At 44.6% G+C, this 26,695-nt stretch overlaps 1 protein-coding gene across 10 annotated transcripts in view; it reads right to left on the minus strand.

Moving 5' to 3' along the window:
• Cc2d2a (coiled-coil and C2 domain containing 2A) overlaps positions 1–24,442 on the minus strand; it is an 84,518-nt gene extending 60,076 nt beyond the window's left edge. For 2 of the 10 annotated variants that reach the window (XM_063273475.1, XM_039092795.2), the window contains exons 1-12: positions 24,258–24,435; positions 20,771–20,993; positions 18,256–18,312; positions 15,708–15,791; positions 13,269–13,392; positions 7,844–7,932; positions 7,423–7,524; positions 6,003–6,104; positions 5,012–5,185; positions 3,780–3,942; positions 1,128–1,264; positions 236–367 (exon numbers count right to left, since the gene is read on the minus strand). In XM_063273475.1, coding sequence (XP_063129545.1) covers positions 236–367; positions 1,128–1,264; positions 3,780–3,942; positions 5,012–5,185; positions 6,003–6,104; positions 7,423–7,524; positions 7,844–7,932; positions 13,269–13,392; positions 15,708–15,791; positions 18,256–18,294 — 1,146 coding nt within the window. In that variant the 5' untranslated portion in view covers positions 18,295–18,312; positions 20,771–20,993; positions 24,258–24,435. Of the gene's footprint in view, positions 1–235; positions 368–1,127; positions 1,265–3,779; positions 3,943–5,011; positions 5,186–6,002; positions 6,105–7,422; positions 7,525–7,843; positions 7,933–13,268; positions 13,393–14,673; positions 14,901–15,707; positions 15,792–18,255; positions 18,313–20,770; positions 20,994–23,174; positions 23,194–24,257 lie in introns of those variants that run through there. The other 8 variants (XM_063273468.1, NM_001427810.1, XM_063273467.1 and 5 more) reach the window with 8 other exon arrangements.
• Positions 24,443–26,695: the final 2,253 nt, after the last annotated feature.

Genomic DNA, 26,695 nt, shown 5'->3' on the forward strand with positions numbered 1-26,695 from the left:
ACAGTTTTCGGGCATGTGTGATAGTAAAGAGATAAGAAGGGGCAAACAGAATGTGAGGATAAGAACACTCAGCTCACTCCGAGGATTGCTATTTGGGCTCCTGTGTGAGGGAGGTGGTGACTTATGTAAAAACCAATCTAAGTGAAGTTATAAACTCAGCTCAAGCTATTCAGGAAGCAGTGTAACTTCAACTTCATGAGATGACAAGGGCTTAAAGCAAAGAGGGCACCTGTACCTTCTTGTACAAAGTCTCCAGTTCAGCCTTGGGGCTTCGCTCCTGTGTGGACAGTGATGGCCTTGAGGGAAATGGCTTGATGGGGCTGGGCAGTGCCAGGATTCTGCCATCATCTCCAAACCACTTCCTCTCCTGTGGGTCAAGCAGAGAGAAGGACTGGGTGTCTTTATATTTAGGCAGAGAACATTTTGGAAAACATTTGCAGACAACTTCTGTATTAGTTGCTTATTTCATGTGCCACCTTGGGCCCTCAAAGAACTTTAAGAGTTTCTGTCTGCATGAAATTGATTCTTCATGAACACCCCCACTATTAAGTTACATTTAAAACAAGTAAGTGGGTTGGCAAAAGTGACACATGCCTTTAATCCCAGTGCTTGGTGGGCAGAGGCTAGGAGATCTCAAAGTTCAAGGCCAGCCTGGTCTACAGAGGGAGTTCTGTACCCAGGCCAGCAAGGGCTATACAGAGAAACACTCTTTCGAGAAACAAAACAAAACAATAGAAAAAAACAAACAAACAAAAAACAAAACAAAAACCAAGGCTTGGGGGGTTGGGGGTGGGGGACAAATGATTGAATGCTTAATAAGAATCATATGTTCTCTTTGTTAAAGATTTAAAGGGAACATAGTATTGAAATCATTCTCCATGTTGACAATTAAAATTTTGGGGACCTGGGAAATGTCAGCATCTAGTTTGCAGGAGGCATGCTCTGAGCAGCTGAGAGTTGGTATTGTTTGGGCCTTCAGAATGTACTGAGAGACAAAGACAAAAAACAAAAGTAGAAAGAAGCCGCTATAGAGTCTGTCTCTTCAGACTCTACAGAGGACGAGTCCAGTGTATGACGTGAGGTGCCAGGCTCCCCTGAGGAGTGCAGCCCCAGCAGCCCCCACTCACAGGCTCCTGTATCAGCAGTCGGTTCTCCATGATGTTCTCATTGGTGCGAGCCACCTCTGGTCTTGCCCCAGTGTAGAGACCTTCATCTTCCAGAAATCTCGGCTGTATATTCTCAGGAAGCTTTTTATAGGTCGGCACTATGTAGTTCACAAACAAATACAATAAACACGAGTGCCAGCCTCAACCTTTAAACTGCCATTTGGGTAATTAAAACAAGCATCAGAGTTTGTTTATTAAAATTTTTTTTTCTAGATTAATTTCTAGAAGCAGAACAGGAAAAGATGGATGTGTTAATTTACAAAATCATATAATATCGTGCACTTAGGACAAAACACCTACATAATTCAGCACCAGACTAAGCAGTGGGCTGTTCTGAGAAGAACATGGCATTCAGAGCCAAGGATCAGGGTATAGAGTCTATACCAGAGCTATTGCATTTTAGCCTTGCAAATTCAGTCCAGGTACTTGGAGCTCTTTTCTTTTGTATAAGAACTGCTAATTTTTTCCTTCACTGAGTTCCTGGGAGGATTAGATGATGTCCAGTCCAAAGAAATGCTTTGCAAACTAAAAAGCTCACAGCCTGGCAATGTAGTCTGTGTAGAGAGTGGGGTCAACATGCATAAGGCCATCGGTTGGCACCAAGAACTAAAAAGGAACAAATTCTGTGAGTGAGCTGAGAGTGACCAGGGCTATCTGTGTGCTCTTGATTTCTTTTTTTTTTTTTTTAATAAAAAGCAAATCTTTACTGTGAACTTTCTAGTGACATATTCTCGTGTGAGTCAGGGTTTCAGGTCGGGCTAATGCTGTGTGGAATCACTTAGGTGACAGTGGACACAACTCAACCCATGGGGACTGAAGGGTCCCAGCATTAGGAAGGTTGAGAACCACTGCTCTAGAATGGCTTCTGATGAAGTGACACAAAGTTGAGAGGAGGGAAGAGGTGAACTCAAGATACAAGCGGGAGTCTGCTTAGGGGCAGGCACCGTGTAACCCTAGTGTCGAGAGGTGGATGCGTTAGGCAGGAGGAGAGACCCTGCAAGTGAGAACACATGCCATCATCCACATGAACTGCACAGTGGTTCCATTGGCAATGCTCTGCCCACAATCATGAGATTACAGTGGTGCTCAAAGTTTTCTATATTACAGGTGTCCCTGTACTTAGTTTCAAGTTCCTATAATATCAGCATGGTGACATGCTATGCAGGTCTTCTCTTTGGAGTCATGTGCTGTGAACACAAGTCAGATAAATGTATATGAGGCTGTACCACACAACAATAAATTCACCTAATGACTTCTCTCAGAATGCACTCCTACCCTCAGATACTACTGTACTGAAGTCTGTGCATGTTGGGAGACAAGCTTGCCTCTGGAGTGCTGTGGTGTAGCAAGAGGAGACACAAGGTAGGGCAGAGCAATGGGAACTATTCAGATCATAGGTGTGGGGTAGAGCTTGGAGCTCTGTGCTGGGGAGGGACCCCAGCAGAATTTAGATTCTGTCAAGGCTGTGAGATCCACTGCAGCACAGTGGACTGGAGAGGACAGAAGGGTGGCCTATGGGGCCAGGATGTAACTTAAGAGTTAATAGTAAAGGGCCCATGAGTATCTCATTCTGGATGATTAAGCACATGACCATGCTGTCTTGTCTATGTATGGCCATCAGACATCGTATTTCCTATATACTCCACCCCTTGCAACCAGAAATAACCTTATCCCTAGAAAACTCTCCTCTGGTCCTCAGAAAACACAGGACATACTCTTTTATCATTCTTCATTCATTAGACTAAAACATCAGATCAGCAGTATTCTTTGTTAAAATACTTTTGATTGCTCACCCATATATGCATTACATTATTATATATATTATATACTTACTCTGCTCTGACTCCAGCTTGCCATGGAGCAAGTGTGTCTGTGTACTTAGGTGAGTGTGTGTGTGTGTGTGTGTGTGTGTGTGTGTGTACATATATTACACACACTACTTAAATTAGACTTAGACAGGTATTTAAATTAGGTTAGACAGGTGCTTTTGCTGCACCCCTGGGATAAGACTATGCTCTTTAGAAGCCACTGCTATCTACAATAGCAACAGCAATGGGACAGAAGCTAAAGGGTCTGGTCATCACACAGGCTCTTCACCCATATTATCTCCTCAGTGACACACCAAGTCATCATTTATGTGACTTGTATTCATTCCTTTCTTCAGCCAAGGCACCTGGGAATAAGAGAGCCTGTTTCTGGTTGCAGTCTGCTCTCTGACTCCTGCTTGCCACAGAGCAGGTGTATGTGTGTGCTTAGGCAAGTGTGAATGTGTGCACATGACGTTTTTGAGACAAGATGGGATCTCTCACTGAATCTAGAGCTTATCTGGTTAGGCAGCTCCAGGGATCAAACTGTCACCATTCCCCAGCACTGGAATTACAGGGAGGTGCTACTGTGCCTGGCTTTCTACATGGATCCAAACACAGGCGTCCTGAGTGCTCAGCAAGCACTTTATCCACTGGAGCATCTCCCCAGCTCCCAAAGATCGTTTTTAATTAGCAAATCATATCCAAACCTTGAATCAGCTCTGGAAAGGGTGGTCCTTCTATGTCAGACATATTTCATTTGCAGAAAAATGAACGTGTCGGAGCTGAACATAGAAAGAGTGAGTACCTGTCAGCCGACTGGGCGTGAAGAGGATTTCTTTTTCCTTCTGCAGCTGAAGGTGGGCACTCTTGTACTCCGCAGCTCTGACTGCCACAAAGTCATGGGCTGTGGGATCTAAGCCCAACAGGAAGTCTTCAGCATCCTTACCGTCAAGCAGCTCTTCCTCTTCCTACACAGCATTGAGAAGCAACGAGAGACAGTCACGCCAAGACTCTTAGCAGACTTGAGAAGAGAATTACTAAGACAGAACCCATGAAACTCAACACACCTTACAACAAATTTGTAGTTTCCAGGCTGGGGGAGATAGGGAAGGGGGATTACTATAAAAACATGAGGATGCAACTTCAAGTTCCTAGACCCCAAGTAAAAGCCAGGTGTAACAAGAGCATCTGTAATCACAATATTCCCACTGAGATCTGGGACAGGAGAAGCCCAGAAGGTTCACTGGCCACACACAGTGGACAAACACAATGGATCCTGTCTCAAGCAAGGTGAAAAGTGAGGAGAGACACATGAAGATCTCCTCTGGCCTACACATGAGCATGGCAGCACCCACATTTACACACATGAACACACACACACACACACACACACACACACACACACTGTGCACATATACACACAGACTATATTTCCTTTTTGTGTCTTTTCAGATGAATGTGACCTTTCACATTTCACAAGTGGGTTATCATTGGTTGCTTTTTGCTATTCTTCCAGCTACCTGGAAAATTATACAACAAAGGAAGCCAGTTCAGAAGTGGAAACCCAAACAACAGTAATCCTAACAGGGCTTGCAGCCTTTGAAGATGCTTATTCCAGTGCATTTACTTAAAGAACCTGGGTTCATAGTCATGTAACATAATTTATACCCAGGGGTGGTATTTGGCACAAAAACTTACTCTCTGGTAAACACATGGGAGAGAGGCAGGTTTCCTTGCCTTCTGGAGCCAAGTACTCTATGTGTGAAATGTTGAGTCTAGCAAGAAAGCCCTGAGACCATGCTATGATACTTTATTTCTTCTTGTACAAGAAAAGATGGACAGATTTAGTTAAGGCCCTTACTACCCAATCTGTGGGTTGTGTCAAAGGCTGCAGAAAGTCACACTAGGTCATTTCTCATTGCATAATGGTCCTTCTGCTTCCAACCGAGCTGTCCCAAGGGCTCCTCTCTAGCCTTGTCCCTCTTTCATTTGTCTTCCCACTCTTCCCCTCATCACCACCATCACTGTATCAGATACCATTTTCTTCTCTCTCTCTTGAGTATGTGTTCCTTCTTCTCCTTCTTGTTCCTCTTGATGGGCTCCATCTCCACCCTTTACTGGAGTTTTTTCCTCTGGCTCCTCTGGCTCAGGATCAAAGTTGAAAGTAAAGAAATTATAGGCCTCTTCTGCAGAAGGGAAACCAGGAGGGGGCTGCAGAGAAACAGGCAGCAGCAGTTTAGATGGGGAAGCTGAATGAGTCCCATGTAATTATCTGATAGTTGGCTTGATGCTAGTGTAGCTTGTGGAGGCCTCCTGAGCACCACATTGTCATGAGTTTTAACAAAAGCAGCAGGCAGTTATTGAATGTTTAAAATACGTAACCCCAGTTACTTTTTAAAATAATATTTTATGTGTATGAATGTTTTGCCTGCATAAATGTGCACCGTGTGAATGCTGTGCTCACAGAGACCAGAAGAGGGCACCAGATTCCCTACAAGTGGCGTAACATATAATTATGAATGGCTATGTGGGTGCCAGGAACTGACCTGGATCTTCTAGAAGAGCAGTCAGTGCTCTTAGTAGCTGAGCCATCTTTCTCCACCTCTACCTTCTAAAAGTATGAACAATTATACAATTGCCTCTCAGTAAGCATAAAAATATGGTATTTATAAAAGTACGTGCTACTGGAAAGATTATTAAGGTGTCGAACACTAGGCGCATTGTTCAATGGGCCAATGTAGAGACATTGTTGTTTAATAATAGAAATATAGGATCTTTTCATTTTAACAAGGGACAGTTATTATTGTTCTGGTTCTTGAGTTGGTACTGTCATTCCTTCCCCATCATAAAAGCTGAGGCAACTTAAGAGCTGAACAACATCTCTTCATTACCATTTCCAGTCCCCCTCTTCCCTCCCCACATGGGGCAGTATTTTAATCTCACCTCCATGGCAACAGGAGCCAGTTATGAATCTATGATTAGATATTTTTGAAAATCAGAAACATAATTTTTAAGCAGCATTTCTAACCTGGGGTTTTGACTTAATTTTTTGTACAGAATCACGCAACTTAATTCTTGAATAACTCCGGGTGTCATCTTCTTGCTGAGTGCCTTGCACCTCTGTACTTGGCTTTGTAAGGAAAAAAAAACGTATTAAACCAAAAGAAGTCTAGAAGCATAGAGTATTCTAAGTTAGCCTTTGTGCTGGCTTAACTCTCAACTTGATAGAACCTACAATCACCTGGGAAGACTCTTGTTCTAAATAGTCTAGACCAGATTGACTGACCACTCCTAAAACCCCCTCTCTCTGTCCCTTCTCCCCTTCTCCCCTTCTCTCTCTCTCTCTCTCTCTCTCTCTCTCTCTCTCTCTCTCTCTCTCTCTCTCTGTGTGTGTGTGTGTGTGTGTGTGTGTGTGTGTTTTGATGGTCAATTATATAGGAGGAGAAAGCCTATCATAGGTGGCACCATTCCCTAGGCAGGGGATCTTGAACTATATAAAAGTAAGAAAAGTTAGATGAGTACAAACAGCAAGCAAGCAAGGAGCTGTGCATTTATTCTTTGTTTTTCACTGTGGATGTAATGTCCTAATTTACTTCTCCACAATGACAGACTGTAACTTGGAATTATAAGTCAAATAAGTCCTTTCTCCGTGGACTTGTTTTTTGTCAGAGATTTTTATCACAGTAACAGAAATGAAGCCAGAGCCATCATCTAACAGCTTATCTTCTGCTCTTTGATCATCTTGTCATTCCACAAGTTGCAGTGTTCACAGACTTGAAGATGGAGGGGCTGAATGTTTTCTTACTTATCCCTGCTCTGTTAAGATTAAACAAATAAAAAACTTAATTCTTGGTAGGCCCTGAATGAAGTCTTATTTTATTCTGTAGATCTACAAATCATTTTACAGAAGATCATTTCCAGTCTCCAAAGAAAAGCATCAATTGTGACCAAATCTAAGTCCAGCATAGGAGCCAGGATTCAAGGGCAACTTTCTTATTGAGCCCCAGGTCTGGCTATTTTTTGAGCTGGATCTTCTGCCTAAACAGGTTGAATGGCCCTTATCACCCTGTAACCAGAGTTGTTTCTGATTTTGGATATTGTTCAGATTTGGTAATATTCTCATCTCTGTCTGCAGCCAATAAGGACATATTTGGTTATATTTTCAGAACACATACCAAGCAGACCTATGTGTATAAGGCACTGGTAGAGCACTTTCCTGGCATGCTCAAGGCCTTGGATCTAGTTCAGGAAGAAAACTAAGAAACTTCCCATCTGAGAGGGCCCATCATGTGTCTGCTACTGATAGAAACACTGTTAACTCATGTTAACTCAGTTCATAAACAATATCAAGAATTTGGTTGTGGTTTTGTCTCGGTTTTACAGAAGTGGGAACCAGGGGCAGACAGTAGGAGAGTCTCACGTCAAAGTAGAAAGAATCCATATCTTACCTCTGTGCCAAATTCAGTCTCTGTTTCCCTCTCTCTGGGACTGCGCAGGCGCCGGGGCCTAGGGGTGGGAACATCCCGAAGCAATGCGCTTTCCGCCTTGGACTTAAAAACCAAACAGGACATTATTACATATAATGAATTATCAGAGAACCTTGGCTGCCACCTCAATAAAGAATAGTCAGTAACAAAAATTATACACTGTCCCTCTGTCGAGCAGAGCAAGGAAAACAGTTTAGAATGACCACCATTTTCCAGTGGAATGTTCATCTTTACCAATGGTATATGTGTTAACATTTTAAGACTTGAAAAACCGATGGAATGGCTCTCAGCTCCACACAGTTTGGAGCATACAAAGCAAGCAAGACTTGCATCAGCGAACTGCAATCAGTCCTGAAGGGAACATTCCTGCTGTTTGTCTTACCCTTGCAGCCTGAAGCTTCTCCCTCATGCGTTCCCTCATGGAAAATTCTACAAAGCCAGTTCTGGAAGCTGAAGGGATGGGTGGTAAGCCTTAAAAAAAAATAAGTAAAGGGAAATTACTTTCAAAACATTTATCCCCTCAGGGGATGCATTAAATATAAAAAGGGATGTAAGTTTGCTCGTTCAGAGCTACACATAGGGAAACAGGCCACAATGCTGAGGCCTCTTTTGAAAGTGGAAATACATGCATTGGTGTGTTAGGGACTGGCATGGAGAACTGGGTCTTTGGGTACTGTCATTTTGGTTTAGTCAAGATGAGAATGAGTGGCTCCAGACTGTCCAAGGCACAAACATTTGCCAACTCCATCAGCACTGGACTCTAACATGTTGCTTCTCAGGTGAATGGGTGGCTGAGGAGTGGAGGTTTCAGGGTTAATCCTCACTTCAACTACAGAAATCTTTCCTGAAGATGTAGCTATAGCCCTTAGCTATGTCATTGAGGCAATGTGCACATCATAGATATTACTGGATGCAGATGGGAACCACTTGAACAAGTGTACAGCTATCATGTGTTGTGTATGGTTCTATGTATGGAATGAATTATCATATGGATTTCCATAGCATCTTTTCTGGGTCATCACTAGATGATAACTCCAGGCTCCAGTGTTATCATCACTGGGCATCACTGCTGATGAAGACAGTGAACTCAAGATGACAAATGACTGGCTTCCCTGATCACATGCCCAGAAAATAGAATACTAGAGATTTGGTTCCAGTTCTGTTCTTTCCTAACTAACACCACCCCATGAAAAATACAGGAAGTGAGATGGTATTCCATGGGCAGAATATTAGGCTCATTGGAATAGAGTCTGTAGTGTGAAGCTGAAGCAGGCTAAGTTTGCAGGATTTGGGGATGAAGGGATGGGGAGCCTCTCATGTCCTGCTAAGGAGTCTTGACTGTTTTCTGTGGAAGTCCTGAAGCAGGGGGAGAGAGTCAATGTCATTAGTGTTTCCAACAGTTCCACCTGGAGGGCAGATACAGGTTGGCTGGGGTGCAGTGTGCACCAGAGACCCAGTTAGCATGGCATAGCATGAGGTCATAAGGAGAGAGGGTCAGAAAAAGAGAGAGAAAGAATGAGGGAAGGGTTGAGGGAAGGGAAGAAGAAAGAGAGAGAGAGAGAGAGAGAGAGAGACAGAGACAGAGACAGAGACAGAGAGACAGAGACAGAGACAGACACACATACAGAGGCAGTGGTGGGGAGGAGCATGGAGTCTGGTAACTATGATGCAGCTCATGGTTCTCAACAGCAGTTGGGTCTAGGAACATCTCACACACAGAACTCTTAAGTCACAGCCAATGCCACTGAGTCAGAATATGTGTCTTCAAGGCTATCTGATTCTGATGTGTCTGCAGACAGAGGGAGGACAGATTGTGAATCAACACCATGACTTCAGACAGGTACAAGACTTGTGGGAGCACAAGGAGGGTCCACTGAGCCCACTAGTCCTAGGGAATGCTTTCTAAAGGAGACGACTTATGTATATTGACGTTTGAAAGAGGAATAGTCATAGTAAAACAAAAAGTCAACAACAATAACAAAAGTCCAATAATGAACATGTTATTTTGGGAAGTAAGGGGTAGACTCTTTATGAAAAAAGAGCAGGAAAGGCTGTCTATAATCTCATTAAGATTATAATTGATTCTATGCCTTTTTAAAGAAGTTTTCTATAGGCTCTGGAGAACTGCTGCTGGGCTTATAGTACTGGGTTGCATTATTAAGTCTAAAGAGTACCCAAGGTTAAGTTGGTGGATCCACAGTGATATATGGCAGGCAGCAAGTGGAATACAGGTCAGCATATCAGAGCCAGAACTTGCTCACATGGCTTCTGCTGTTAGTGCCTCCTAGCTCTTGTTTCCTAACCTACTAAACAATGCCTAAGCATAGGACTACTTGGGAAATTAAATAATATAATACACATAAAAAACCATAGTATGGTACCTGCCATATCTGCCTAGCTCAGAACATGGTCTGAAATTCTTGACATTTTCAGATTTATCTGATTTATCTGTTTCTTTCAACATCCATTGCTCTGTTTATTGAGAGGGAAAGGTCCAGACAAACCAAAAAGTTCCATAGCTTTCTCAGTGTTACTCAGGTATGCAAAATTTCATGTCATTGTCATTGCTGGGGGAATCCAAAATTAGAGGTTTTATCCAAGAACCATAGGTAAATAATGTTTGGTAGGTGGTTATGATGAATAGCCTCGCAATTGATTTATGGAACATTTAACTCAAGTCAACAAGTCTTTCCCATGGGTTCAGACTGCAAACACAGAAACTTCCCCATAACATTTAAAAGAGGGACAGGAAGAGGCATGCAAAGAAGGTTCAATATATGTAAACCAACTGAGAAGGCACTTCAGAGTAAGGGCCGAAACCACTCGATCATCCCAATCAACCAGTTAATTGACAACGTTTAATACTTCTTCAGGATAAAAACATTCATCACATAGAAAGAGAAGGGCCTACCTTAACATAATAAATAAAATATAAAAACCTCACAATGGATGCCATATTCAATTCTCGAAAGTTCTTTTTTTCCTCTAAGACCAGGAACAAAGAAAGATAACAGCTTTTGCTCTTTCTGTTCAACAGAGTATTGAAACTCTTACCCAGAGCAACAGGCAAGAAAAAGAAAGTTAGAAATCACTCAGATTGGGAAGTAAAAAGCCAAATTATCTCTATTTAGTGATTATGTGATTTGGTATAATGAAATTCTAATGATTCCATAAAAGACTTGTTAGAACAAAACAGGAATTCAGCAAAGTTGTGGGATATAAAACCATTGCACAAAAATCAGTTGAATTTGTATATACCAAATACAAGTGGTTCAACAGGAAGTTAAAAAAACAATTCTACTTAGAATAACATCAGAAACTAAGTAATACACTTAGGAGGAAGTCAATGAAGGAAATGAAGGGCACATATGCCCAAAACTAAAATCCAGCTGAAAGGAATTAAAGATGAGAAAAATAAATGGAAAGACTCTTTGTAGACTTAAAGACTCAGTATTGTTAAAATGTCAACACTACTCACACAACCTATAGATTTACCACAATTCTTGTGAAAAGCACAATGGGTTTTGTTTTACAGAAATAGAAATGCTTATCTTGGAGTGGTTAAGGGTCCTTGAAAGACCTTGGATAGCTAAAGCTGTTTTGAAAGTGAATAATCTTCAAGGTCTCACATTTCCTAATTCTAAAACTCATTACAAGGTTAACATCATCAAAACTGTATGGTAGTAGCAGAAACACAGAACCGTAACCCAATGGAACAGAATGGAGAACCCAGAAATAAATCCTTGACTATACGGTCAGATGATCCTCAACAAATGTGCCAAGACCAATCAATAGGAGAGCATCGCTAGTCAACAGAGTTGAAAAAACACATGTCCAAAGACAATAGAGCAATACTGGCAGCTGGTGACATGGCTCATCAGGAAAAGCATTTGCCACCAAGTCTGACAACCTGAGTTCTCTCCCTGGACCCTTCACAGGTGCACCATGGCACACATATGTCCCCCAACAATGTAAATGATTAAATTAATTAATAAAAGATGAAATTGGATCCTTACCTAATAAACAAAAAGTAACTCAAAGTGGATAAGGGAAAAGATTTATGACACTGAACTGGGCCCTGACCTTTTGGATAATGACACCAAATGTACAAGTGTCAACAACAAAGCAATCAGTGGCGCTACATCCAACTTTAGAATCCTCTGTGCACCAAAGGATGGCACAATCTGCAGAGCAAACGCCGTGCACATGAGGAAGCTCTGCCCTGGCAGAGCAGTCTGCTCCCAGCAGTTTATAGGCACATGCTCAGGAGGTGAGGTGTGTACTGAAAGAACCCCGTTCAGGGGACAGGATGGAGGGGAGAAAGGACTGCTCTACATGGAGGGACTCTCTCTCCTACCACCAGAGTTCTACATCCACAGACCATGTCCACCTGAGTACCCAAGGAGCATCTTGTACTTTGAATCTTTATTCCTGAATACCAGCCCTCACACATGTCCTTCCTGCTGCCCCATTCCTTTGAAGATGGCCGGCTTGCTTGCCCAGTTGCTAATTCACAGCCATGAGCCACCCACCATGCTTGAGCAACTCCATCTGGTAATAAGGAAGTCCCTGAGCCACATTCAGTGAGCAAAACATGCTTCAAATTTTAAGCCATGCAATTTATGATATTTAGTTAGGGCAGCCCAAGCTGATAAAGGCAAAGAAAAAGGAACAGCTACGTGGGATCAACCTTGGTTTGTTTTTCTGGGATTCTTAGCAGCCCTAATTGCATGACTCTTACTTGTTGTCAGAGCCACACTTTTCTTAGGGTTGGACTTAGGTTAGCGGCTTGCAAGGGCCTCTAAGGTCTAACAGTTCCTTTACTCTCCAGCTCTGCCACAGTATAAAGGTGTAACTGGGAGAGCGCAGCACATTTCCCTTGTCTACAGTGGGCTCAAAATAAATGATGCTCACTGCATGGAGAAGAGCTAATGCTGTAAAGTCCAAGAACAGATCAAGGCTCTTTAAAACAAAAATCCTTCTGTGTATGTATGTATGACCCTGCACATCTGTGTGACTAAGTGCAGGTATGAGTTTGTCTCAGTGAGCCCTTTCTAAACCACAGGTGTTAGTCTTATTCCACCTTGTTTGACACAGGGTCTCTTGGTTGTCTGTGTGTGTGTGTGCGTGTGTGTACGCACATGCCAGGCTAGCTGGAAGTAAGCACTGAGGGATTCTCCTGTCTCCACCTCCCATAGGAAGCATTGACATAGAGATGTTGGGGGATACTGATATGTGTTACCATGTATGGCTTTTACACAGGTTCTGAGGATTCGAACTTGAGTTTTCACACTTGCAAGACCAAGCACTTTTCCCACTAAGCCACCTCCCCTAGCCCCAAGCTTCCTAGAAGTGGAAGATTAGTGTGCAGGGGATGAGTGCCAGTGTTGGAAAGGATGAGTAGCATCCTCTCTGTTCTTTAGTCTGATTCCTGTCTCTCTGCATCTTCACTGACTCTCGTGTCTCTGTGCCACTCTCCTTGCAATTCTGACATATCTGATTATCCATGCCATTTCTACTTCAGTTCCTACTAGCCACCTTTCCTTGTTACAGAGAAGCCCCCAAACTGTGTGTCTTATCTTGTAGTCTGTGACAGAGCTGCGACAAAGTGGGTAAGGCCTCCTTAAAGAGGGGCTTCCAAAACTCAACCTCCGAGAATTATTATATTCACTTTGCTTTGTCCCATCCAGGCAACCTTGTCCCTCATCATACATAAAAACAATACCTCTAATCAAGCGTCATAGTGCTCAGTGCTGAGCTCGTGGTTGGCAGTTAATACTACCAGCTGAATAAACCAAGATACTTACTTCGGGGGCCCCGCCGGGCTGGCAGGCTCAGGAGGTTGGTTTCAGGCTCTTCCTCCACCATTTCCTGCTGCCCACCATCTTGGAATTTGTCTGACACCATTTCCTCAGGAGGAGTGGTGGGTGGCTGTGAATAGATCAGAGGTTTCTGAGATGTCTGGAGTTTAGCTCACTCAGTTCCTCTCAAGATGTGTTGGGTCCGCTTAGAAGGGATGGGCCCTAGTATCATCCATGTTATTATAGACTGTGGTTTCTTGCTCAGATCACTGGGGTCAGCCTGAGCTGCTAATAGGGGGCTTCCCACCATAGTGTTGAGGCATGCCAAAATAATATGATAATTTCCACATTTGCTAGGGGAAAAAAAACCTTAAAGCTATGCAGGAAATCACACTTCACCTCCAGCTCCAAATAGACAGGAAGGACCTTAAATCTACACTGGCTAATCTGGGCTGATTCTGTTTCTATACTGGGTGTACCTGAGGATAGCCTATAGTATTTTCATAAGCTTGAGGAAGCAGGACTGGTATGGCTGTCTGTGTGGCCAGGCAGCATAAAGCTCACAGCCAACTCAGCCTGGCTGTGAACTCTGGGCAAACCTCTAACTACTTATTCTCTAAAAGCATTGCTGTGAATAAGGAACTGAAGCTCTGCCCTCTCTCTGTGAACTCATTGTTATGTATGAGGAATTGCTGCAGAGGGATACAGACGGAAATAGATGACTCGAAAGGAGGTAGACAGCTGAGTAAACCCTGGTTGGCATCAAGGTTCTAGAGCAGGCTAAATGTTCAGGAGGATGCTGGTTCATTTCGGGTTTCCGAAAGTCAGCCACTGAGTTATTACACCCCTCTGGTGGCTTTCTACTACTCGGTCCTAGATGCCAGTCAGCTTTATCTCTGGTCGCTCCCTGTTTACTCTGTGATTCTAAAGCACTTTTTATCTGACATCTCAGGGTCTCCTGCCCAGGGCTGCAGAGCAACAAACAGGCTGAACTGGTAAGGGTGGATGAAAGCTTAAGGCACAATGCGGCTGTGGGTGTCCCCGGTCTCCCAGAGTGGCCAGAGAGTGGCCCCATCGTGCTGCTGCAGCTCCCCTCAGCCCCAGGCACTTTCCCCCAAATGGCTGCATTCAGCCTGCAGGAAGCTCTTGTCTTCTCTTTCCTGGGAAGCAGGAAGTGTGCACAGTTCCCAGGAGCTAGAAGGGTGGTTAGTCCTCTTCTTTTCCAGTCCCCCTCCACCTCCCAGGTCCACTCTCAGCCGGCAGTCTCATCATGTGACTGCTAACTCAAAATGGCGCTTTCTTCCCCTCCCTCCCAGGCTGTTTTAATGATTACTCCAGGCAAGTCCATAACAGCCCCCTTCTTGCCTTTCTTTTCCAGGAAAGCATCTCCTTTATTAGGGAACAGAGTTACCTTACAGGAATGTTTCCAGCAGAGGAGGGGGCTCCTGCAGAGAGGTGGGGGAGCAGTGGCTGCAGGCTGGGGAGACAGGAGTTAATCTCTGACTGAGACTAACGCAGAATTTGGGACTTGGGATAGAAGAAAGAGGGAGTCTCTTAAGATTTGCAATCCTGCACTGCCATCTACTGCCCGCCACGGTCTATCAGTGGCAACACTCAAATCGCTGCTTTCTTCCTAGACTTGAAGAGACAGGATAATACATATATAGAAAAGGAAATAAATAAATAAATAAATAAATACATACATACATACATACATACATACATACAGGAAGGAAGAAAGAAAGGAAGAAACAAAGAAAGGAAGGTAGGAAGGGAAGGAGGGAGAGAGAGAGAGAAGGAGACAGAGACAGAGAGAAAGAAAGTTTTAATACTGGTCATAGCTTTATTCCAAGTACAATCTCTCTCTAAGTCCCACAACCAGCATCTCACACATCAGACCATCCACTTACATCCCAGCCTCACAGCTTCCAGGAGTAAGCCAAGAGTTGGTACCCATGAGAGTGCTGTTTTCTGTGGGGACACTCAAGTTACGTTTCTATTCCTGTGACAAAAAGCAACTTGCGGAGAGAAGGACTTATTTCATCTTACGTATTTAGGTAATGGATCATCACAGAGGGAAGTCAGGGCCGGAATTTAATGCAGGAACTCGAGGGCAGAAATTGAAGCAGAGATCGTGGAGGGAGTGACACTGCTTACTGTGTTGCTGCCAGGCTCATGATCACCTATCTTTATTATACATACACTGCCCACAGTGGACCAGACCCTTCTCCATCAATTATTACACAAGCAAATGCTCCACAGATATCCCACAGGCCAGTTCCTTAGTTGAGGTTCCCCCTTTCCACGAGTGTCAGGCTGACAGCAAAGATTAGCCATTACAGGTGTATCCTGTGTGGCTCCCCAGAGGTGCAGGCAGGCTGTCCCTCAGGGACATGTTCCGGTAATATTCTGCCTGGACAGACAAAGGTTCTCATCACTTCTCACCCTTTTCTTTTTCTGTTTCTTTTGTACCTTCAAATTCTTCTTCTGTCTTCCAGCCTCTGTGTCCACACCATCTCCAGTGAAGTCCTTTGTCAAAGCAAGAAGAGAAGAGACTCTTAAGGTATTGAGTTCCTCCCTGACATCAGTTCCCAGCACCACCCACTAATGTTGAGCAAAGGGACAGTAAACAAAATCTAAGTGGCCACCCACCAGCCACTCTTCCCAAAATAGGCATGCTCTAGACAATTCCTGCTCGAAGTGAAATATTGTAAGTGGGATGGTTTTAAAGCTCTCATTTTTATTGTTACAAGCGCTCATTCGTGCTTTCAACATTTATTGAGGGCCTACTGCATATCAGGTGGGTTATAGGGAAGTACGATGTGGTCCCCACTCTTATTCTAACAAAGGTGACTACTGAGTGAAGCTTCCAGGACAGATGGAGAGGCAGCAGGGACAGACAGTGGACTCATGCTTGAGATTTCATTTGCAGTTTTCCAGGCTGAGTAGCAGGTAAGGATAAAAGGAAAGAACACTGTAAGTTGAATTAGCAGGGAAAGTTCAACTCACAGGGAATTTCAGCAGATCTCTTGGGATAGGGAAAAGGCTGATGTCTGTTTTATTTTCACATTATGTATTATACATTTGATACCTGAGAGGTTAGAGCTTAAGATCTCTGAAGTGCTCTGACATTTTCGAGTAATGAAATTATATAAATGGGGATCTCAGCACTTCTGAGTGAATGAGAAACTTAAAATTTGTTGACTGTGTACTATACACCTGCAGTCCTGCACCCAGGAGCTGAAGCAGCGAGCTTAGGCTACCCAGAAAGCTCAAGTTCCAAAGTGAGACAATCTCTACAGTAAGTCCATTGATTCTCTTACTGCCTCGCCAAATCCACAGAGGCAGAACTGGAACACAGAAACTGCATGTTACTGTAGAAACCTGGTGCTGGTGGCTGATCCATGCTCTCCTTCCCCCTCATTCCCTTCCTCTTTGGCCACAGGGATCAGGACATGGAGGTCACTTCCAGAGGAGGGAGCTGAGATCCCAGCCAGAGAATGACTTGGATTTTTGTTTTGTGGTGAGCGCTCTCTACTCGGAGTACTGAGGCCCCACCCGAAGTCCTTTCCCAGACTCACCAGCAAAGAACTGTTTGTAGGTGAGAGATGCCCTAGAGGATGGTGATGCCCGAGTGGGCAAGCATGGTTCAAAGTCCAACTATTAGTTTTCATAGACTTTGAACAAACTATCGAGACATCTAGGTCATCCTTGGTTTTCAAGTAGTGTGCTAATCCTCAGTCCATGGGGGAAGTGGCCAGTGGTCGTTATGGGAGGATGGAATGCAAGCTCAAAGGCACAGGACTCTCTTCACTACTAGACCACCAGAGGCTATTTGTTAAATGAATGAGCAACAGACAGAGGTGTGTGTGTCTCACAATGACCTGACAACTTGCTTGAAGTGAACCTGTGTGATTTTGTAAAGGGTGCCGCCAGGGGTTAAAGAGACAGTTCAATGGTTAAGAGCTCTGGCTGCTGTTCTAGAGACCCTGGTTCAACCCCGGGGCATCCACATGGTGTTCACAATTGTCTGTGACTCTAGTTCCAGTCCCCTGGACACCCTCATACAGTCATATATGCAGGTAAAATACCAAAGCAGAAAAAACAAAAATAAACTAAAAAAAAAAAAAAAAAAAAAAAGGACTGCTCCCAGGCCTCCATGAGCCTTAATTCAAGTGGGAGTAAGTGTTTGGAGGGACACTTTGGCCTTTGCTGAGTGGGCATACGCTCCACTGTAGGTGACTTCCCTTGTCTGGTCAGAAATGGCAAGACTCTGGGAACAGGATTTCCTTCATAACTTGCAATAGTCAGAAATGCTTAGATTTATTAGAATTGGTGTTCTCAGTACTGGGCCCAGTAGCATACAGTGAGAGCTGCTGTGTGCTGGGTTCATGAAAAGGTGACAGTCTGGAACATTCAGGTAGAAATTAGACCCTGGGGTGCCTGCAGGGCTGCATAGCCCTCATTATCTGCCTCCTTCCCCACCAAACGCAGATAAAGAACACTTGGAGTGTGTGTTCTGATAGATGATAAAATAAGGTTGGCCTAAGGGTGCCTCTGTACTTGTCAGCTGTAGCGGATGGTAATTTAGTATGCAAATGAACTGAAATGGGTGTGTCTAACAGGTAGTTCTGTCTTGGAGAAGGCCAGCAAATGATCAAACATGTTCAAATCAAACAGCTCCAGTTGAATCTCGTCTGTTATAAGAGTTGCTTTGGTCATGGTGTCTGTTCACAGCAGGAAAACCTTAACCAAGACACAAGGCAGCACTGAGTTGAAGTCAGGCAAGCTTTTCTAGGATCGTACTTCTCTTTTCCACCCTTAGTGTATCTGCCACCGTGCAGAGCACAGCGCCCCACAACTCTTCTGGTCTGATTATACTAAATTTAAGTTGTCTGAAACATTGCTTTTAACACATGCAATAAATGCCTGTTGCTAGACCAAACTTGCTCACTCACAAAGGACCCTGAGGGGAAGCTGAGCAGTAACTTACCTCTGAAATTATGTTTGCTTTTTCTTCTTCAGGATTCATCTTGTCTATAATGGATCCCTGATTGAGAAACAGCAAGGAAGAGGTCAGGCATAGTGAAGTAAATGATGTCTCTCTTGCCCTTGAGAGAGACTGGGAAGCTTATGTATGCACCTGCTTGTTGAACTGTTCACCACAAGTATTGCAGACCGCAGGGATTCGAGGAGGAGGAGGAGGAGGAGGAAGAAGAGGAGGAGGAGGAGGGGGAGGAGGAGGAGGAGGAGGAGGGGGAGGAGGAGGAGGAGGAGGAGGAAGAGGAGGAGGAGTGATGCAGGCTCTCTGCCCCTAGTACAGCCCGGTGGTCAGGTGGACCTCAGCTGGAATGCAAAGGACTTTTCTGGCTCTCCTTCCTCTCTGACCACTAAGTCTCCATTTTTAATCCGCTCATTTCAAGGAGCAGAGAGGTGAAACCAGAGAGAGGCCAAATCCCCTCAGCTCCTGCCACCCCCACTGGGTCACAGCACTTCCCCATGGTACAGTGAGGGGGTCTTTCTGATCCCTCCTCTGCTTTCACTTAGCCCAGACCGAGGCTGTCAATGGGTCCCATCACCGCCCCTTAAGACCATGATCTTGTAACCTCCCACCTCTATGCTGGTGCCTGGACACCATTTCTTCTCACTTTATACGCTCATTCCTCTCAGAGTTAAAGAGTTTGTCTTTTCCTTACACACACACACACACACACACACACACACACACACTAAAATGCCTTCTGTTTACTTCTTTTCTCTTTGTCGCTCTTGCTCTATTTTCCAGCCTTTCTAGAAACTCTCAGGAAACACCCACCACTCCTTTGGCTAATCTTTATTATTATGGGTATGGGGTGTCTAATATTCCCTGTGCCTCTCCCGCTGGGGTCTGTGGATGACCCCAGCATTGCTGTGTCTGATGACCAGTGCTCTTGCTCATGTGCTGTGAACCTCGTCAGATGTGTTATCAAAACACCTTCCTCACTCGCCGCTCCTGGAGCACCCCTCAGCACCTCATCTCAGCACCAAACACTGGAGTGCTCCGAGGGTCCACCCAGTCTCCTCTCACTCTCCCGGCTAGCTAATCCTAACTCTTGGCCTGACGTACCAAATCTACACTGATCTTTCCCACATCGACACCCGAGTTTAGACACTTCTTCAGAATTTAATAGGCAGTTGTGTCGCAGATGCCTTCCCTTGGTCCTAAATGAAACCCTTGGCCTTTGCCTATTAGCCTGTGCTGCAGACTTTCTGTTACAGGAAACAAATCCCTTCTACCCAGGACAGAACCTTTGCAACTATCCTTAACTGTTACCATTCTCCTATGATATAGCTTACCTGTGAAAATTTTATATGTCAACCTGACAATGTAAGAAATAACTATTCTCTGTGCCTGGGAGCATATTTCCAAAGTTACATTGGTGTTTAAGTCTGAATGGACTGGGTGGAGAAGAACCACTTCCAAAATGAATTATCTAATTATCCAAGATCCAGAGAGAACAAATACAAAAGGAGAATTAGCCTATCCCTCAACCTCTAAGTAGCCAGGATGTTTCCATCTTCTGAAGCCCAGGCTCTCTGGCCTTAGGAGGACACCAGGCCTCACACCAGTCCCAAAGCCCCAGCCCCTCATCTCAGGCTTTTGACCTAAACTGAGAGTAATAGTGGCTTCCCTGGATCAGAGACCTTTAGACTTGGACTGTTGCCCTGCACTACCAACATGCAAGGCTCCCAGACTGTAGACTGCTCACAGTAGGACTCCAGCATCAGAGGAGACAATACTCAAGATGATCTCTACTCTGAGACAGCGTATACAGTATTCAATTTCCCTGAGAAGCTCTGGCTAATTTAGCATCCCATCCCGGGAAATCCTGTCAGCTTTCCAGGTGTATCGAGGCCCGCACCTGTAAGACCTCTGCACTAAAACTGTGGTCAAGTCAAGCTCCATCATCTCTCCTATGGATTGTCCTGGCAACGCCCAGACTCTTCACTCCCCACATTGCTCACCTATAGTGGTCTCTACGTGGAAGCTAGGTTGAATGGTTGGAAATTTAAGTAACAGCGTGACATCTCACCACTCACAGTCCTCCAATAACTCTCCTTTGCTCAATGAGTGAAACCCAAAATCGTGCTGAAACCTTACAGTTCCCCTGCATGGATTTGCACTTGGACCCTCTGGCCTCAGGGCCTTTGCACTTGCTGTTTCTTCTACCTAGAGCTTTCTCTTAGAAGCTAGCTACACTATTAGTCTCTGTCTCTGCCTCTCTCTTCCCCCTCTATGTTTTACACACACACAGACACACACACACAGACACAGACACACACACACACAGACAGACACACACACACACAGACACACACACACCAAGGTTCCTCTGGGTCTCTAGTAACTTCACTTTGGGAGGGGTCTTCCCTGAGAGTCCTTTATATAGTACCTTTTCCATTGTGTTATGAATCCTCTGAGGACATTGTGAGTAGCTTACAACAACTTCTTTTGCTATGATACTCACCACCAATCAGCATTTGTAGTTATATGTCAGTGTCTGCCCGTCATCATTAGAACAGAGCTTCAAGAGAGCAGGAGCAGCAAGCACTTCGTGTGTTGTTTCTCCCCAGAGCCTTTGCCCATGCCACTCAGTAGACAGTTCATGTGTGTTTGTCAAATGAACGGCTCAGTTGCTATTCGGATCCATTCAGGCACACTCTGGAGTCCTTCAAAGGCTCCGTAGGATGCTATGAAAATTAAATGAGAGAAGATGAGGAGAAATGTTAGGCACAGGTCTGACAAATCTTAAGCCTTTCTTAATCTTATGGGAGCCAAATCTTAGCTGCATTGGGACACTTAGCCAGCTCACTCCAGGTTTTGCCGACCCTCTCGGGGGTTAGCATGTGAAAAACCAAAAACCAAAAACCAAATGATCTGCTAGTCAGTTGTCCTCCATGGAGACCCCTCCAAAACAAGAGAAGGGAGAGGAAGACAGCCAACCCAGAGGTAAAGAGGTGCGTGTGGGTATTGGAGAGGGCAGGAAATGTACAAGGAGATGCCTTCAGACATCAATGGCTCTGACAAACACGACTGGTCCTTAGAAGCTGGAAATAAAGAATGTAAAGTGTTTTAGGACGTGGAAAACGGGCTCTCTATAAATCAACAACAAATCGTACGTGGAAGAAGAAACTCTAGGAGGAAAATGACAGATGTAATGGACGCGGTTCCTCTCTCCCATTCTTTCCCCATCATTACCTTTCAATGAGTTTTGAAAGAAATCAAACGACACCAAAATTTATTTCTCCTGCGAGCACTACCGGCCCCGAACAGATGAATAAACACCCCTCAGCTTTAATGAGCCCCTGTCGTCGCATTTGCCATGCTCACTTGTTAATACACTCTGTGACAGTGTCAGAATAGGAGCCCTGGGCGTGTAGAACTGGAGCTTTGCGTTCCCTCCACACATGAGTTCTCCTCACCCACGCATAGCAGGTCTCAGTAGGACGCATGCCAACTTCGACCCAAGCAAACCAAGATTTCCAAAGTTATGTGAGGTCACAGTCTTTAAATCTCAAGCTCAGTCTGCCCTCTGAGCTTCGGGGCCCCAAAGTTCCCCCTGGTCCCACTTTAGTCTTGCTAAAGCACGTTTACCATCACTCTTCTAAACTATCCTTAGTGTGGAAATACTTACAATGGAAAGCCACAAACACTATAGCAGTGTCCTCATTACACAGGCGACACAAGGCCAATAATCTGTTTTACATTGGACAGAAAAACAACACATTTTTAACGGAAAGTACCGACACTGCTATCTGACCACACGGACCTATCTCTAAAGTCAGCTGTCATAGTCACATCCAAGAACCCAGGGATGACCCAGCAGATACAGAGAAGAACTGAGAGAAAAAGGCTGTAGTATATAAAGCACTTAATTGATGCTGCTCCTAAGGATGGTGTATTAATTATCAAAGAAATTATGGCTTTAAAGAGTGAGGCGTTTGAAAAAAAAAAAAACATGGTCCTGGGTTCAAATTCCCATCTTGCCAGCTGTGTGATCTTGAAATAACACAGCCGATTCTGTAAACTCATAATCATACTTCCTACCTCAGGTGACGATGGTTTCTTATGGGCTCTGTACTGAAAATATTGCAATAAAGTGACTGTCACAGACCAGGCTCACTGTACTGGTAGGGTTTATTATTATAGATGTTGCCAGGGTTAGGGTCAGAACCGTTGGCAACTCTAACAAGATAGGCTCGGCCACAGTAGGGCAACAAAAGAGAAAAATAATGGACAAGTCAGAGATAATATGGTGACTTTGGGAAGTGGAACATAGGTGTCCAGTGATGTCAAAGTCTGTCTTCCTGGGTCCTGATGTGAAATTTAGGTCTGAATAAAAGGTACCAGGAGGGATATATAACTAAGCAGTTTTGGTCAAGGTGTGGTCCTTCCATCACTGACACATCATTGTCTCTGTCCCAGTATCTTATGCAAGGTCACTGACAAGCTGTCAGAACTCTTTTTTGGAGAGTAGTCATTCTCCACGTTGGTACTTGGAGCCAATCTTTTCCTTCTCCCAGCACTTGGTACTGAGAAAATACAATTTTTAGAGTTAATTGTCTTAATAGTCTGATAGCAGAAGGAGAGGCACAAATGTTTCTTTGGAGTATCTTTTTTCCAACAAGAACGGTCATAAGAGGTCACAGTTGGGGGGAAGGGATCAAGAGGGGAAACATCGGTTCAGAGAGGAAGAGAATCATAAAAAACACCTTAGGGGGTTGTGCACCCTTACTCTCTTTAGTTTTTATTCCCACCCCTCACAGCCCTAAGCAAGTCTCTTCTCCCCTTCCTCCAGCCATGCCCAGGACAAGGCCTTTCCTTGTCTGTTTAAAGTGTTGCTGGAACCTCCTCCCCTCTACCATACTCACTTTTTCTCTTCAGAGAGGAGGCTTTTCCTTTCCAGTGGGAGGGCCCACTCAAAGCTGGGAACTCTCAGGAGCTGTGATTAATTATGTAACGGCAAGTTATTTTAGCCCCGGCTTCTAGAGTTCAAGGTGAGTGACACAGCTGTGTGTGGTCATTTAATCAGATGGAGGGGACACCTTTCACTTGTTGAGGGCAGGCTCTGCTCAGTGGGATTGCTCAGTTGCTCAGGGGGGCTGTGGCAGGAGTCCTGCTGTGCGTAGAGCTCTTTAGACCTTTTTACAAATCCCTCTTGGTGCTAATCTCATGTGCACTCCTTATCTGTTTATACATCTGCTTCCCCAATGCTTCTCAGCATTGGACCTGGTCTGCATCGTTTTTGTACACTGTAAACCTGAGTTCATTGTCTGCCGTATTATTGATGCTCAATAAAAAACTCTGTAAGTGAACTCTAGGTCAACTATTTATATATATATACACATTTTCCCTCTATCCATATACAGTCCCCCCTCTACATATAACATACTGTCGTTACATTTATTTGTAGAAACGTTTGCAATAGCAGACATGTATTTCTCATTAGACTTTATTAGCTTTTCTTAGCACCCATTTGCAAAAAAGAAAACAATCAGTTCAGCTGATGGCTAGTAGACTTTTCTGGGAGCTTGGTGGCCTGTGGTTCCTAGCTCTTTGTCCAATACCAAGAAAAGTGAAGTTTGCAGCACCAAGCACTCCCTCCAGCCCGCCCTCCTCTTCCTTGGAGCATTTTAAACTGAAGGGCCAAAAAGCAACATGGAGCTAGCGGTTGGCAGCACACTGGCCAGCGAGGTTCTCTGTGAACCAATCGGTTTGCACTTCTGCAAGCCAGAGACCAAACCGCAGCTGAAACCAAAGCTGTCTCTGCAGTGCCCCACCCCCCACTTTGCATTCAGAGAGTAAAACTGCAAGCGAGCTGAGCTGAGAGTCCCTAATGTTAAAGCGTTCGGTCTACTCTCATGGCACAGGGAGGGGCTGCTTTCCAAGCCGGAAGGAAAGGAGGTGAAAGCAGTACACTCTGCAGCCCTGTTTCTTTTAAAAAACCGATTTACCTTAATCCACTCTACAAAACGAAGTTTGCAGATTCCACTCTCTGGGATGGAGGGACGAGATGAGAGACCAGTTGTGTCAAGCTAGAGAATCTTTTAGAAATGAGCGAAGGGGTGGGCTGGGGTAAGGGAGGTTGTTCCCTGAGAAGCTGCAGCCATGTCTCAGGGAAAAAAAAAAACACCAGCTTAGCAACCAGTTCCCAGGGAAGGTCACTAGGCGGCTGCTTTTTTTTCCTTTTAAAGTGACAGTTTACTTTTCAGTCTTGAAATATGAGCTTGCTTGGCAAGCAGAGAAAAATAACGTGCTGAGAAGAGACAAAGGGAAAGCAACTGGGCAGTTGAGCAGAGAGGACTCAGGCTCGGAAGCATAGTACCCTGCCTCGTGTCTCTGGGTTGCACGGCATGTTGGGCAAAGGACAGAAGGTGTTCATGAGTAGTGATTTAGAATCAGGAGGGGCCATGTTATGTGGAAGAGATGTTTAATCATCACCAGCAAAGACTCTGTGGCCGGGCATCAGAGCTCCATGTTTGCTGGCTGTGCACAGAAGCTGGACCGCACAAACCTATGCTCTGTTTATTCTCCAATTCTTTACTACACATGACTCAGCAGGGATACAAACATGATGGCTCAAAAAAGGCAAGAAAATAGGAGAAAAGGCCGAGGAGAGAGAAAAGTAACGAGCAGACCGAGAGCCTCTGCGGACCAAGGACAGCCACAGATCAAGGAACTCCACTGACCATGGCCTCCTAACCTCACGTGCTGTTCCTCAGAAGCCTGCCATTTTGTTTCTTAGATAAGGTCTCTCACTGGAAGCTGGCATTTGGTGATTAGGCTAGGCTGCCTGCCTAGCTCCAGATTCCTGCTTGTCTTAGCCTCCCTGGTGCTGACAGAACAAACATGGACCACCATGCTGAGCTTCAGCCACCTTCAAAACCAGGTCCTCACGATTGCGTGATAAGCCCTTTACCAATGGAACTACCTCCTAGCCTCTATTTTCTGTGTCATAAAGCACTGACATTCATTATATGCATCTCTGAAGCTAGCTAATTCCTAGCTAATGGCTCCTCAGAAATGTGTAAATTCTCTTTGATACATACTAACTGACCCCAAGCTAGCATTTCCAACTACTGCTTTATTACCATGTAATGTCCCCCTGCTCTACGTCACTCTGGAGTCGGGTGGTTAGGGGGCAACTCTATAATCCAGAATATTCTGAAATAATTCAAATTATTTAATTCTAAACCCATCAGCATACTCACTGTCACAGCCTTCCTTACAGGGGAAAAAAATCCCAGTAAAGGGTCTCTTTTGGAGCCTGATGTTTGGGGAATGCTGTTTTCGGAGACTGTTGGCCAATGAGTTTCATTGACAGGCCTGTCTTGGCCTCCCCAGTGCTAGGATTATAGATATCTGTAGACACTTGGCTTTTATGTGGGTGCTGGGGACCTGAACTCCGTATTTGTTCTGGGCAAGCATTTTATTGATTGAGCCATTTCCCCAGCTTAAGAAACAAATTATATTCATTCTGATATTCTGTTATAGAATTGTAAGCCATTTCCTGCTTTGAAGGGTCTGTGTAAATAACCCTTCTCTGAGAGCCATGTCTGTGTCTGCATGTCCTACCATGCCAGAGAACCCAGAGTTCACTTTTTTTTTTTTTGGTTCTTTTTTTTTCAGAGCTGGGGACCGAACCCAGGGCCTTGCGCTTCCTAGGTAAGCGCTCTACCACTGAGCTAAATCCCCAGCCCCCCAGAGTTCACTTTTTAACATATGTTTGTACAGTGTACATGTAAGTCAGCATGTTTGTGTGGTGTGTGTGATGGGAAGCAGGTAGGTATCAGACCTAGAAAATGATATGCCCTCCATATTATATTGATATCTTCACTCCCAGTCCCACAGCATCTGAGATTATTTAGAAGTAGGGTCCTTACAGTGTGTGCTGGCCCAGTCCTATGTCAATTTGATACAGCCTACAGTCATTGGAATGGACTGAACCACAATTGAGAAATGCTCTGTAAGACTAGGCTGTAGGCAACCCTGTAGGACATTCTCTTAATGACTGGTTGATGTGAGAGGGCCCAGCCCATTGTGGGTGGGAAGAGCAAGCCCGTAAGCAGCACCCTCCATGGCCTCGGCATCAGCTCCTGCCTGAAGGATGCTTTCTACTCTCCCACACCTTCTTCTGTTACCCAGAAGAAAAGGGGGCAGTGCTCTTTTACAGGGACATTGAACCAGAAGGGGTCTGAGTTCCCAGTGCAGCTGGATGTATCTCAGGATGCACCAGGTCCCTTCCTAAGCTTCTCAGGAAAACTTAAGCATTCAAGTACATACCTCCACTTTTCCTCAGTCTTTCTCTGTGGTGCTGAACTAAGAAAAAAAAATGCATTTTCTGGATTCATTTTAACATTCTCAAGAAATGGGGCCTAGAACCATATGCTTA

This window comes from Rattus norvegicus, chromosome 14 (assembly GCF_036323735.1).
Source record: "Rattus norvegicus strain BN/NHsdMcwi chromosome 14, GRCr8, whole genome shotgun sequence".
Lineage (NCBI taxonomy): Eukaryota > Metazoa > Chordata > Mammalia > Rodentia > Muridae > Rattus > Rattus norvegicus.